The sequence below is a fragment of the Myotis daubentonii genome, chromosome 11, assembly GCF_963259705.1.
Source record: "Myotis daubentonii chromosome 11, mMyoDau2.1, whole genome shotgun sequence".
In the NCBI taxonomy this organism is placed as follows: domain Eukaryota; kingdom Metazoa; phylum Chordata; class Mammalia; order Chiroptera; family Vespertilionidae; genus Myotis; species Myotis daubentonii.
The window spans coordinates 53,552,570-53,566,095 of NC_081850.1; the positions used below are offsets into that span (position 1 = coordinate 53,552,570).

Here is a 13,526-nt window from a genome sequence, read left to right on the forward strand (position 1 = left end):
TAACAAAAAACCCTTCCATGAACCTAGGGCAAAATTGAAAAGGTATAAGAGAGTATATATTAAAAAGTAAAATTCTCTCTCTTCTGTATCCCTGTCATCCAGTTTCTTTCCCCCTGAGTAAATAACTTACATTTCTTGTATTTCCTATAGATTTTCCATGTACTTACAAATGCCTATTTATATTTTATACATATGTATGTGTGTATAGCTTATTGGTTTCTGCCACACAAATGGTCACATACTATTCTGTACCTTGTATTTTTCCCCTCACTTAACATTTTAGTTTGGAAACTGTCTATGTGCATTTATAGAGATTTTTGATGTTTTTGTTTTGCTTTACTTTGTATTTCTTTATTTGAAAATGTAAAGTAGGCTTTTTAATGTAAATCTTATTGGATAGCAGTGAAAAAGATTGATTATTGTGGCATAATTTATATATGATAAAATGCACATATTAGGTGTACAGTTTGAAAAAGGTACACACCCATGTACTTCCTACCCCAGTCAAGGTATAAATCATTTTCATCACATAGGAAAAGTTTGATGTTAATCCCCGTAACCTCATCCACCCACTGCTCTTCTCAACAACCACTGATTTGATTTCTGTCACCACATATTAGTTCTATTTATTCTAGAACTTTATACAAATAGCATCATATGGGCTGTACTCTTGTGTTTAGCTTCTTTTGTTCAGCAGAATGCTTTTTGCAAGTCACAATATCAATATATACTCTTGTACCTTGCTTTTTCACTTAATACGGGAGATTGTTTCATTTCAGTTCATGAAGAGCTTTTTTTAAATTATGTTTTTGAGAGAGGGAGGGAGAGAGAAAGAAACATCAATGAGAGAATATCCATTGCTGCCTCCTGCACGCCCCCTACTGAGTATTGAGCCCACAACTGAACCCATAACCTGGGCATATGCCCTGATTGGGACTTGAACCAGCGACCTGTTGGTGCATGGGACAACTAACTGAGCTACACTCGCCAGGGCAAGAATTTTTTTTTTATGGCTGCATAGAATTCCATTTTATACCTGTGTCATAATTTACATAGTGTGAACATATTTGAATTGTTGCCAGCCTTTTGTTGTTACAAACAGTGCTACTGTAGTGAATGATCTTGAACATGTGTTGTTTTTGTTGTGAGAGTATATCTGTAGGAACAATTTCTAAACATGGAACTGTGAGGTCAGAGGCTATCTACTATGATAGTATAATTTTAATTGCTAATGTAAAATGAAGCCTTAAATGGAAACCCCGGTTTACAGAAACATGGAGCTGCTCTGGAGAAGAAGGGATGGAAAGCCTAGAGCTTTGTGCTCTGGTGTCCATTCTCCACAACCTCTAAGGAGCCTCTGTGGAGCTGGGCTCCGCGTACAGACTTAAAATCACTGGTCTTCGAGATGGAGAAGCAGTAATTGCTGCTGGGTTTTTTGGTTTCAGGTAACTACACTAAATGTACGTGCCTTAAGATGAGAAGGGGTTTTAGTACTTTGCCATAAAAATATAAAGCCCCGAATGAACTTAAAAATTAATGGTAGTTGGTTCTATTTCTACTTACTGGTAATAAAAGCTTGAGATCAAGATCTATTGTTCTTTCTGGAATAATTGTTGATTTGTTTGATCCTGAGAGTGTATTTTTTAATATGCCTCACTCAGTTCCCTTGCCTATTAGTTTAATTACTGTCTCTAAGTGAAGTATGTTTTTAAAAAGATATTTTTTAAATTGATTTCAGAGAGGAAGGGAGAGGGAGAGAGATAGAAACATCAATGATGAGAGGGAATCATTGATTGGCTGCCTCCTGCACACCGCCTACTGGGGTTCGAGCTGCAACCCAGGCATGGTCCCTTGACCGCAATCAAACCCGGGACCCTTCAGTCCACAGGCCAGTGCTCTATCCACTGAGCCAAACCGATTAGGGCTGAAGTATGTTTTTTATTTTCAATTCCTCTGACGTGAGTTTTGTAAGTAGTAACAATATCTGTGTGATTCTGTTGCTGTTAAGTATTGCCCTGGAGGAGAGCTGTTTGACTACATAATTTCCCAGGATCGCCTGTCGGAGGAGGAGACCCGTGTCGTCTTCCGTCAGATCGTTTCTGCAGTTGCTTACATGCACAGCCAGGGCTATGCTCACAGGGACCTCAAACCGGTAAGTGACTGTCACAGTTAGATGGTCACCTGAGAGTTCAGCATTATTTACTTGTTACGACTAGGTTCTAACTGTTTAGAATCTATCTTTGCTTCCCCCAACCCCCGCTATAATATATCACTCCCTCTCCTCCTTTGACTTCTGGTAGGGTTTTTTCAATGGACTTATGATTGACATTCTATTTATCTGCCAATTGGGTGTGACATTATAAATGTCTTTGTAATCAGCCATGGAATATAAACTTCAGAATTTTATCTCTAGGAAAAAAGAGTTTTAAGTACTTTCTTTGAGTATATTGTCATTTAATATTTTCCATCCAGTTCTCTTCCTAACCCCATCTTCCTTTAATTTTCATTCCATTACGCCTCAGACAGGAATAGTTCAGTGTGTGGGCAGACTACTTTTCAAGGACAGAATAAAAATGTGAATACTCTTAAGACTGCAGGCTCTGACTAATGTGAATGGTGGTGAACATGGATATTAATGTTGCTTGGTACTAGGGTCAGGGACCTAGAAACGGCCCAACAAAATATGGCAGTGTTACTATCCTTTTCCTATTGTTTATACTCAACCCTAAGATGGGAGCTCATTCTTTTGTTTAAATTTGCCTTTAGCATACATTGTTTGCTTATAGTTGAACCTCAGAGCACTAAGGAGAAAATGGTTTATGCTAATGTGTCTTGAGGGGAAGTGGGATATAGTTATCAACATTCTCCTCTCTCCCTTTCTATACTTCTTGTCATTTCATTCTTTTTTAAAATGATTTTCACTCTATTATACCCAAGTTTTTAAATATAAAAACCTTAAATTGTTTTTAGAAATGGCTAGAGGTAGGATGTGTTATAAGGAAGTCATTATAGTTATGAAAAGATCTTTGTTTTTCCAGGAAAATTTGTTGTTTGATGAATATCATAAAATAAAGCTGATTGACTTTGGGCTCTGTGCGAAACCCAAGGTAAGTGCAGAAATAAAAATTCATCTATTTTTTTTTTTTTGTAAATGCACACTAAGGTGTGTTATCTTGCACTGACTTCCACTAAGTATTTATTGAGCCTGGTTGCATCCATTGAGAAGGATGTTAAATTTCATCCCTTTATGAGTTCTCTAAATGACTCTGACATATAACCAAGATAGAGAACCACTAGGTCCAGGGTTGGTCATGCTAAAGACCCCATGAGTATGCTGAGAGAATTTGCAGTGTTACGAGGCCATCACAGCATGAATGCTGAATTGATCATGTGTTTGCAGTTTGAGTATGTTGCCACTAGATGATGCCTTTGTTTACAGGAATTTGGGGAATTTATTGCAAATCTATTCTTTGTTATCCAAAATGGTTATATAACTAACAGTTAGTTACATTTTGAGAGATGGTCCCATTTCCTTATAAAAGAAGGAAAAAGTCCATATGGGCTTTTAAATTTATACTGTTATGTGTTTTCTTAACTTGCACTCCACAGTTGAGACTGGCATTTTCTAGCGTGCCTTCTCTCTGAGGTGACTTTGAACTTTCCACTTCTGCTGTCTGCAGCAGAGCTCCTGTGTGGCTGCCTGTTGGAGGCTGCCTCCTGAGTTCTCTAATGATGGCACTCACAGTCTCTACAACGAGCTGTCTGCACTCATTAAGAATGCTGGAATTGCAGACCTATCTGAGCCCTTTGTAGCCCACGGTTATTTCCTGCCCCAATCAGAATTAGCTCGGTGTACAGGGAATCAGATTTAGCCCCTCCGGCTGAATGTCTGATTCTTTCTGATTTTTCTCTCCTTCCCTCGGTACTTCAGAAATGTCAGTGGAGCCTTGTGTCTTGACACCAAATGATAGAAGGCTTTTCTTTGATTGACAGGTATATAAAGATAAAACATACTTTGAGCAGATAAACTGGTTTAAGCCATGTTCTCCACAGGAGGCAGTGGAGAATGTTTGTGACAGACTCCATTAGCCTTTGCTTGTGGCTGCCACAGATTTGACACACACAGACACCATCTGAAAAAGCAGTGGTGGGCAGAGAAAGGATTGCCTCAGCTTTCTGCTGAGAACTCATTTCTGGCATGTTGTTACAGTTGTGAATGCAGCCTCACAATTTCACAAATCCTTTGCCAGTTGTGGAACTGTACGGCAAGTGTGGGGCAGTAGTGTCATTTTCACTGTGCCTTGATATTTCTGTGGGAGAGCCGAGGAGGCTGAGCAGATTCCTTTTTGCTGGATCTGGAAGCTCAGGTCGTGGTTGGTGTTACAACTGAGACTAGAAACCAGACGCCCAAAGCAATGTTCTGTGTAACATATTGCTCTCTTCCCTCTAAGGAAAAAGAAAGCTCTTCTGTATTTACAGGAAAGGTTTGATATTGGAGATAGCATCCAGTAAAGAAATAATCTTTTTTCCTTGAGTACTTAGGGGTGGGAAGACATGGATGCTTGGAAGTATGCTAAGCTGATTATTATGCAAATGGATGTCTAGGGAAGTATGAACTGACTTGGCTGCACTCAGGGGAAAAGGATTTTGTTCCTGCCAGTCTGTGATGGTATTGGAAATCCAGAGAAGGTGAAACCACAAGCATGCATGCATATAGGCAGAGAATATTGGGTTGGCCCCAGAAGTTTTTTATTATTTGGGGTAATTCTTCATCTAGCTTCTCTTTGCTTGTGCTGAAAGAATGATTATCAAGGTTTTAATTCTCTGGAGAGCTATAATTAATAAGTGTTTCATTTTTATCTTATCGGCAGGGTAACAAGGACTACCATCTACAGACATGCTGTGGGAGTCTTGCTTATGCAGCACCTGAATTAATACAAGGCAAATCGTATTTGGGATCAGAGGTAATTATTCATTGGTTAATTCAATATATACTTTTGGTGACCTATAGTGAGTCAGGCACTGTGCTTTGGGGATATAGTGATGAGGTAATCCTTGGTAATAAATGAAATGAACAAGTTGCAATAAATATAATACATAGTACACTTATAAAGCAAGGAGCTACGGTGTTTTTGGAGTCCTTCTTGTGGTTGGTTTTGTGTTAAACAGTTCCATAGTTTAGACTGGTTAGTCCAGCCAGGTAGAGAGCACAAGGCCAGGGTGCAGGGTCAGTTTTCAGAGATGCTGGTTAGCACAGAGAAATCTATACTTAGTCCATAGCTAACTATTCAAGGCCAGCAATGTAGGAGGCCCAGCTTAGAAAGCCTGGTCATTGCCTGCTTTACCACTAGCTGCCTCAAGCTAGTTAGCCCCTTCCATTCTCTGGAATACTAACTTTGCTGATATTAATATTGTAAGAAATGTTTAGTCATCAAAAACTCAGGAAATGCTTGCTGGGATAAACAGTTTTCTTTAGTTCAGGACATCTACAAATCTGTATATGTTCTTGTATGGTTCGATCCTTTGGGAGGGGGCAATCACAGATAGCAGCTAGTTTCAATTTTACTTGCCTACAGAATCCACTTTTTTTTTTTAAAATATATTTTATTGATTTTTTACAGAGAGGAAGGGAGAGGGATAGACAGTTAGAAACATCGATGAGAGAGAAACATCAACCAGCTGCCTCCTGCACATCTCCTACTGGGGATGTGCCCGCAACCCAGGTACATGCCCTTGACCGGAATCGAACCTGGGACCTTTCAGTCCGCAGGCTGACGCTCTATCCACTGAGCCAAACCGGTTTCGGCCAGAATCCACTTTTTATGTGGAGTATCTTTTGGAGTTAGTGTTAAAACTTTGGAATATGCCAGTTTACTTTATTTGTAACACTAAGATGGGAGCTTGTTTTTGGTGACTTTTTATTTGGATATAATCTCAAACTTAAAGAATAGTTGCAAGTATGGAATGAGAAACTTCTGTATATATTTGGTCAAATTTACAATTATTTACATCTTTTCCTATTTGCCTTATCTATCTTTCTCTTCATATATATATATATATATATATATATATATATACACACACACACACACACACACACACACACACACTGTGTTTTGAACCAATTGAGAGTGAGTTGGACATACCCCTTTATCATTAAATGCTATGTATATGTTTTCTAAAAGCAAGGGTCTTCTCTTTTTATAACTGTACTTTAGTTGTCCAAATCAGGAAATTTAACATTGATACAATTTATTTAGTTCACAATTCATATTCAAATGGTGTCAATTGCACCAATAATGTCCTTTACAGCTATATTTTCCCTTCAGTCCAGGATTCAGTTCAGACTCATGCATTGCATTTATTTTTTTATTTTTAAATGTTTTTTAAAAAAATTGATTTCAGAGAGAGGAAGAGAGGGATAGAAACATCAATGATGAGAGAGAATCATTGATCAGCTGCCTTCTGCACACCCCACACTGGGGATCGAATCTGCAACCCAGGCATATGCTTCTACCGGGAATTGAACTGTAACATCCTGGTTCATAGGTTGATGCTCAACCATTGAACCACACCAGCCGGGCCCATGCATTGTATTTAATTGTCTTGTTTCTTTGGTCTTCTTTAATCTGGAAGAGTTCCTTAGACTCTCTTTATCTTCTGTGACCTGGACATTTTTGAGGAAGTCAGTTATTTTGTAGACTATTCCTCAGTTTGAATTTATCTGATGCTTCCTTATGATTAATTCAGGTTAAGCATTTTTGGCAGAAATACCACAGAAGTGTTATCACCTTCTCAGAGCATTGTAGGAAAGGGAAAAAACTTTTACTGAGCATGTATCATAATTATGGAATCATGCTAGATCTCCTCCCCCCAATTGTGGTAAAAAATACACATAACATAAAATCTTAACCATTTTTTTTAAATTAATCTTTATATTAATCTTAACATTCTTATAGATGTACCTCTTTTTTCCCCTCATAGCTCCCCTCCACCCGGTTCCCACCCCACTCCAGGCCCCTGCCACCCTATTGTCTGTTTCCATAGGTAATACATACATGCATATAAGATCTTTGTCTAACCCAGCCGTGGGCAAACTACGGCCCGCGGGCCGGATCCAGCCCGTTTGAAATGAATAAAACTAAAAAAAAAAAAAAGACCGTACCCTTTTATGTAATGATGTTTACTTTGAATTTATATTAGTTCACACAAACACTCCATCCATGCTTTTGTTCCAGCCCTCCGGTCCAGTTTAAGAACCCATTGTGGCCCTCGAGTCAAAAAGTTTGCCCACCCCTGGTCTAACCTCTTCCTGCACTCCCCCCCCCCTCGCCCCCCACACCCCTTTCCTTCCGAGAACCATCAGTCTCTTCCATTTCCATCCTCCTTACATTCACCAGTTTATTCTGTTCATCAGATTTTTTATTCATTTGATTTTTAGATTCACTTGTTGATAGATATGTATTTGTTGTCACTTTGTTCATATTTTTTATCTTTATCTTTTTCTTCTTCTTCTTAAAGAATACCCTTCAGCATTTCATATAATATTGGTTTGGTGATGAACTCCTTTAGCTTTTTCTTGTCTGTGAAGCTCTTTATCTGACCTTCAATTCTAAATGATAGCTTTGCAGGATAGAGTAATCTTGGTTGTAGATTCTTGCTATTCATCATTTTGAATATGGTCATCTTTGGATTCCTCTTGTTTGGGGTTCTGTGTGCTTCCTGGACTTGTAAGTCTATTTCTTTCACCAGGTAGGGGAAGTTTTCTGTCATTATTTCTTTAAATAGGTTTTCAATATCTTGCTCTCTCTCTTCTTCTGGCACCCCCATAATTCGGATGTTAATACACTTGAAGTTGTCCCAGAGGCTCCTTACACAATCTTCATATTTTTGGGTTCTTTTTCTTTTTGCTCTTCTGGTTGGGTGTTTTTTGCTTCCTCATATTTCAAATCGTTGATTTGATTCTCGGGATTCTTTAGTCTGCTGTTGAATCCCTGTATATTCTTTATTTCAGTCAGTGTATGCTTAATTTCTGACTGGTCCTTTTCCATTTTTTTTTTTGGCATTCTCACTAAGATCGTTGAAAGTCCCATTAAGTTCCTCAGAGGTTTCTAGAAGATTTTTGAGTAACCTTATAACTGTGGTTTTGAACACTATATCCAGTAGTTTGCTTTCTTCCATTTCTTTCATTTGTGAGATGTTTCTTTGTCTCTGCATTTTGGCTGCTTCCCTGTGTTTGTTCTATGTATTGGGTAGCTGCTAAGTCTCCTTAAGTTGATAGAGTGGCTTTGTGTAATAGGTGTCCTATAGGGCCCAGTGGCTCAGCCTCCCCAGTCACCTGAGGTGGACACTCTTGGTGCACCCCTTTGTGGACTGTGTGCATAGTTTTGTTGTAGTTGAGCCTTGATTGCTGTTGGTATCACTGGGAGGAATTGACCTCCAGGCCAATTGGCTGTGGGGACCAGCTGCGACTACAGTGGGAGAGCTGCTGTGCAGGAGACACCCTTATGGGGCAGGTCTTGCTTCAGTGGGGCTTTGGTGCTCACTGAGTCTGCCCCTTGAGTGTGTCACTTATGGATGTGAAGAGTTGTAATCTGGTATGGTCTCACACTAACCACTGGGTATACTGCCTCTTAGGTCTCCAGGAAGGTGCAAAGTCACCCACTGCCTGGGGCCATCCAACAGGAGCTACAGAAATATCTAAATATTCCTCCTCTTTGTATTGGGTTTAGAAGTGCCCAGATGAGGCCCAGCTGTGAAGCAAGGCAGGCTGGTGCTGATGCTGGGTCTTGATAGGTTTGGGGCTCCCTGACCCAGCTGCAGCTTGTTTGACAGATTTTCAGCCTGAGAACGGACAGACCATTCATATGCAAAAACAGCTGCACACAGCTTGGGTAAGGTTGTAAATTGGGTGGGGCAGGGTCTCTGGGAATCACCAGGGCGGAGCAAACAGAAATGGCTGCCAGTAAGTCCTGCACTTCTAAAAGGTCCCAGCATGGGAACAATGAACAATGACCACTGGGAGCACCTCCGCCTGGAAGAAAGCCTTCCCTGAGTTCCTGCCCTGATGCCAGACAGTCCAGTTTCTCCCCATATGTGTCTGGGTCCCCAGAGCCTCGTTCAGCACTGGAGCTCAGAGGAAGTGGGAGCTTGTAAATTCAGTTCTCAGTGTAGGCCTTTTAAGAGGAGCAGCTGGGTTTCCAGCAGCCTGTGTGCCACTCAGCCCCATTCTGCACTGGTTTTTACAGCCTGAAGTTCTTACTGCCTGTAGGGACTTCTTTCCCCAGCTCTGGAACCCTGGGCTGGGGTCTGGTGTGGGGCTGGGACCCCTTACTCCTCTGGGCTGCCTCCGCAGAGGCAATCTCCCTCCCCATTAAAAAAGCGGCACATCTGGGTGCCGGACCAGCCCGTTCTGTGCCTCCGCACCTCCTACCAGTCTCAATGTGCTTTCTTCTTTACTTCTCTTGTAATACGTCCACTCAGCCAGCTTTCCCGTGGTTCTGGGTGGTAGTTGTTCTGTATTTCAGTTGTAATTTTGATGTGGTTGTGGGAGGCAGCGAGTACAGGTGTTTACCTATGTTGCCATCTTGGTTCTCTCTCCTTAACCATTTATTTAATCCTCACCTGAGAATATGTTTATTGATTTTAGAGAGAGATGAAGGGAGGGAAAGAGAGAGAAACATTGACATGAGGAAGAAAAAGTGATTGGTTGCCTCCTGTACACACCCCGACCAGGAATCAAATCTGCAACCTAGGTATGTGCCCTGATTGGGAATTGAACCTGAAACCTTTTAGTGTACGAGACGACACTCTAGTAAACTGAGCTACCCAGCTGGGCTTTTCTTGTCCATTTTAGTTTGATTTTCTATCCTTTTTTTGCTCTTTTTACCTCTTAAAATTTTCCTAAGGCTCAAAGGAGGGTGGGAGCTGTGACTTAGCCAACAGTGCTGTCATTATTGACAAAGACCAAATTCCGCTTGTATAAGTAGTTAGTGCTTAGGACTCATGGGACACCTGGATATCTTATATAAAGGTTAAGCTCCTTTCTGGGATTTTGAGATTTGTAGAGCTGTTTGTGCTGGCAGGCTCATTTCTGCCCTCTATATTTGAAAAATCAATCGTTGAACTTTATTAAGGTTTCTGTATATAGAGAGGACTTTGCAGAGCAGCTTATCACGTTTGCAGATTATCAGTAGTAAATTTTAAGACTTGTTTTGACATCCTCATGTGTGTTTACATAACCCTCATATGTAATAAACCTTCAGTAGCATTGTAGAATTATCTTTCAGAATCAGAGACCTGCAGATTCCTCCTCCTTTTCCTTATTGTGCCTAATCCAGCCCAGTCAATTGGAAATTATCTATAATAATAAAAGCATAATATGCTAATTATTGGACAGCCGAACAACCTTCTGGACAAAGCCGTGGTGGCGGGGGCCAAGGCAAAGGCGGTTAGGGGTAATCAGGCAGGCAGGCAGGCAGACAAGCAAGCGGTTAGGAGCCAGTGGTCCCGGATTGTGAGAGGGTGCAGGCTGGGCTGAGGGACCCCTCCCCACCCATGCACAAATTTCATGCACCGGGCCTCTAGTTTTCTATAAAGCATTAGAGTCCAGTATTAAAGGAGAGTGCACTGAATTGGATGTCAGGTGGCCTAGGTGACTTTGGATAAGTATTCCTTTCTGGGCTTTAGGTCCCCTGTCTGTAGAATAAGCAGGTTTAATTGGATGATCTGTGAAGATTCTGTAATTCTATTATGTGTACTGCCATTCTCAAACATGTTCTAAATTTTCTTTTTGGAATTATTTATTATTTTCTCCCTCTCAGGCAGATGTTTGGAGCATGGGCATACTCTTATATGTACTTATGTGTGGCTTTCTACCATTTGATGATGATAATGTTATGGTTTTGTACAAGAAGATTATGGTGAGTACTCCAAGGTATAAATTTCATTGTAAAAGTTTTCTATACTGCATATTAAATACTTCTACTTGTGAAAGTACAAAAACAGGCAAAAGTAATGTATGCTGTTAGAAGTCAAGGTAATGGTCACTCTTTGGAGGTGAAAGTGCCTGGACGAGGGGCATGGGGCTTCGGTTCTGCCTTGATCTGGGTGCTGGTTATACTTGTGTATTCAGTTTTTGAAAATTTTTCAAAGTATACCCTAATATGTACTTTTCTATATATTTATTATAGTTCTTCAATAAAAAGCTTAACAAAACAAAAAATTAAGGGAAAGTAAACATGTAAGATGATTTTCCTGGTAAGAGTTTTTGTTTTGTATCCTGAAATGATACTTTAGTCAGTTGCTGTGTTAAAATAAAATTTTCCTATAAAATAAGAAAAACTTTCTTTTTGAAGGCAAAATATTTGGTTATAAGGGATAATAAAACCAAGGTTTGTTAAATCATACGTGCTAGAGATAGAAAGTAGATTTGTGGTTATGGGGTTGGGGGAAAGGTGGAGTGGCAGTGGGGAGTGAATGCTGATGAGTATGGGATTTCTCTTTGGGGTGATGATAATGTTCTGTCTGGAATTAGTTATGATGGTTGCACAACTTTGTGAATGTACTAAAAACCACTGACTTGTATACTTAAAAGGGTGGATTTTATGTTGTGTGAATTATACCATTCAATTAAAAAATTTCCCTAACTGGTTTCGCTCAGTGGATAGAGCATCGACCTGCGGACTGAAGGGTCTCAAGTTTGATTCCAGTCAAGGGCACGTGCCCAGGTTGTGGGCTCAATCCCCAGTAGGGGCGTGCAGGAGGCAGCTGATCAGTGATTCTCTGTCATCTCTGATGTGTCTATCTCTCTCTTCCTCTCCCTTCCTGTCTGAAATCAATAAAAATATATTTTAAAAAATCACCCCCAAATCAGATATAGCAAGGAAAATGGTAAAATTCTTTTTAAAGAGTTAATATTTAAAATGTTTTTTAATGCCCGGCCAGCATGGCTCAGTGGTTGAGCATCAACCTATGAACCAGGAGGTCATGGTTCCATTCCCAGTTCTATCCCTGGAGGGATAGAAACATCAATGATGAGAGAGAATCATTCATTGGTTGCCTCCTGCATGCCCCTACTGGGGATTGAGCCCTTAACCTGCGCATGTGCCCTGACTGGGAATTGAACTGTGACATCCTGGTTCATAGGTCGACGCTAAACCACTGAACCATGCCAGCTGGGCAAAGAGTTAATATTTAAGGCAAGCTAGCAAAAGAAGATAGGCAAAGGTGGAGAAAGGGCACCGTACTGAGTCTGTAGCAAACCAGGGTCAGACCAGCAGAGCAGTGTCTCTGAGTGTGTCTTGAATTCAGTTCTGTTGAACAAATGTTTCCTGAAGGTCTTCTTTGTGTGAGATGCTGAAAAGTTGTGAACAAAGATCTATGAAACTTGATCATTGTTCACCAGGACTTGCTTTCTTGTTGGAGACAGAGCCAAGGCTATCTATCTCAAAAGGGCAAGAGGTCAGGGATGCCATATTATAACAGGGATAAATGAAGGTAATACAGGAGTCGGCATGGGATTTGAAAGGAAGTGAGGTTTGAGCAGGGCTTTAAAAGAAGGGTAAAAGTGTTTCCGAAACGGATGTGGGACAGAGCATGCCTGGTGGAGTAGACATAGAGACATTAGATGGGAGAAGCATTAAGAGAAACGGTGAGAGGTTTACTGGTATGTGGCTGGACTATTGGGTTTGTAACACCCTTTAGGTAGGACACCACCTAAATCAACTGTCATTTCTGGGAAGGTGCACAAGTTGAGAGTCCCAGGAAGCCCATTGCGTATGTGATAGAAGTCTAAGGACACTAAGTTCAATCTTCAATTTTAAAATTTATTTGACTATGTAGTTTTCCCTATATCCCACCCTGGGAATTACAGTAAAAAATTTCTAATATTCATGTAACCGTCATGATCATAATCACTAGTGTTAACCTAAAAATAAAAGGCCAAAGTGAAAGGTAACAAGCATTTATTTGAGATTAAAAAAAAAAAAAGAAGTTATTTGGGAAGCACTGATTCAGGCAGAAACCCAAATAGTGTTCTGATTATGAGGCAAAGGAAAGGGGTATTTATGAGAAAGGTAAGGGGAACAATTACATCAGTAGAGGAAAGCATTTCTTTTGGTGCAGATAGCTAACATAGTGGCACTAATTCAAAACATGTTTTTAATTTTAAGCCTGGTAGTCATCAGTCCAGTAGTTATAATATCTGCTTTCTTGTTATACTTGCAAATATAACTGATGTGATTTGCTGATGGATGGGATGAGGGGAGTAACCTGAGCAACTAGGAAGTTGGAGCTGCTATCATCTGGGATGGGAAAGACTCCTGGTAGAGCAGGGATGATCAGGAATTTAGAATTGGACATAATGTGTCCCTTTTGTCTAATTTTTCACATTTATTGGCATGAGGTTATTTACCTAGTGACAGTGTATACCAGATTGTATGTATTTTTTTTCAGATTAGTATATATATGGAATCATATTTTATCTCCTTATACCACTCCTTCCTTACTGAAATTGAACTACATTA

The 13,526-nt window shown here is 40.2% G+C and overlaps 1 protein-coding gene across 1 annotated transcript in view; it reads left to right on the forward strand.

Annotated features, from left to right (window-relative positions):
• MELK (maternal embryonic leucine zipper kinase) overlaps positions 1–13,526 on the forward strand; it is a 62,986-nt gene that overhangs the window by 12,417 nt on the left and 37,043 nt on the right. The window contains exons 5-8 of the mRNA XM_059657351.1: positions 2,009–2,152; positions 3,039–3,107; positions 4,872–4,964; positions 10,824–10,922. Coding sequence (XP_059513334.1) covers positions 2,009–2,152; positions 3,039–3,107; positions 4,872–4,964; positions 10,824–10,922 — 405 coding nt within the window. The remainder of the gene's footprint in view (positions 1–2,008; positions 2,153–3,038; positions 3,108–4,871; positions 4,965–10,823; positions 10,923–13,526) is intronic.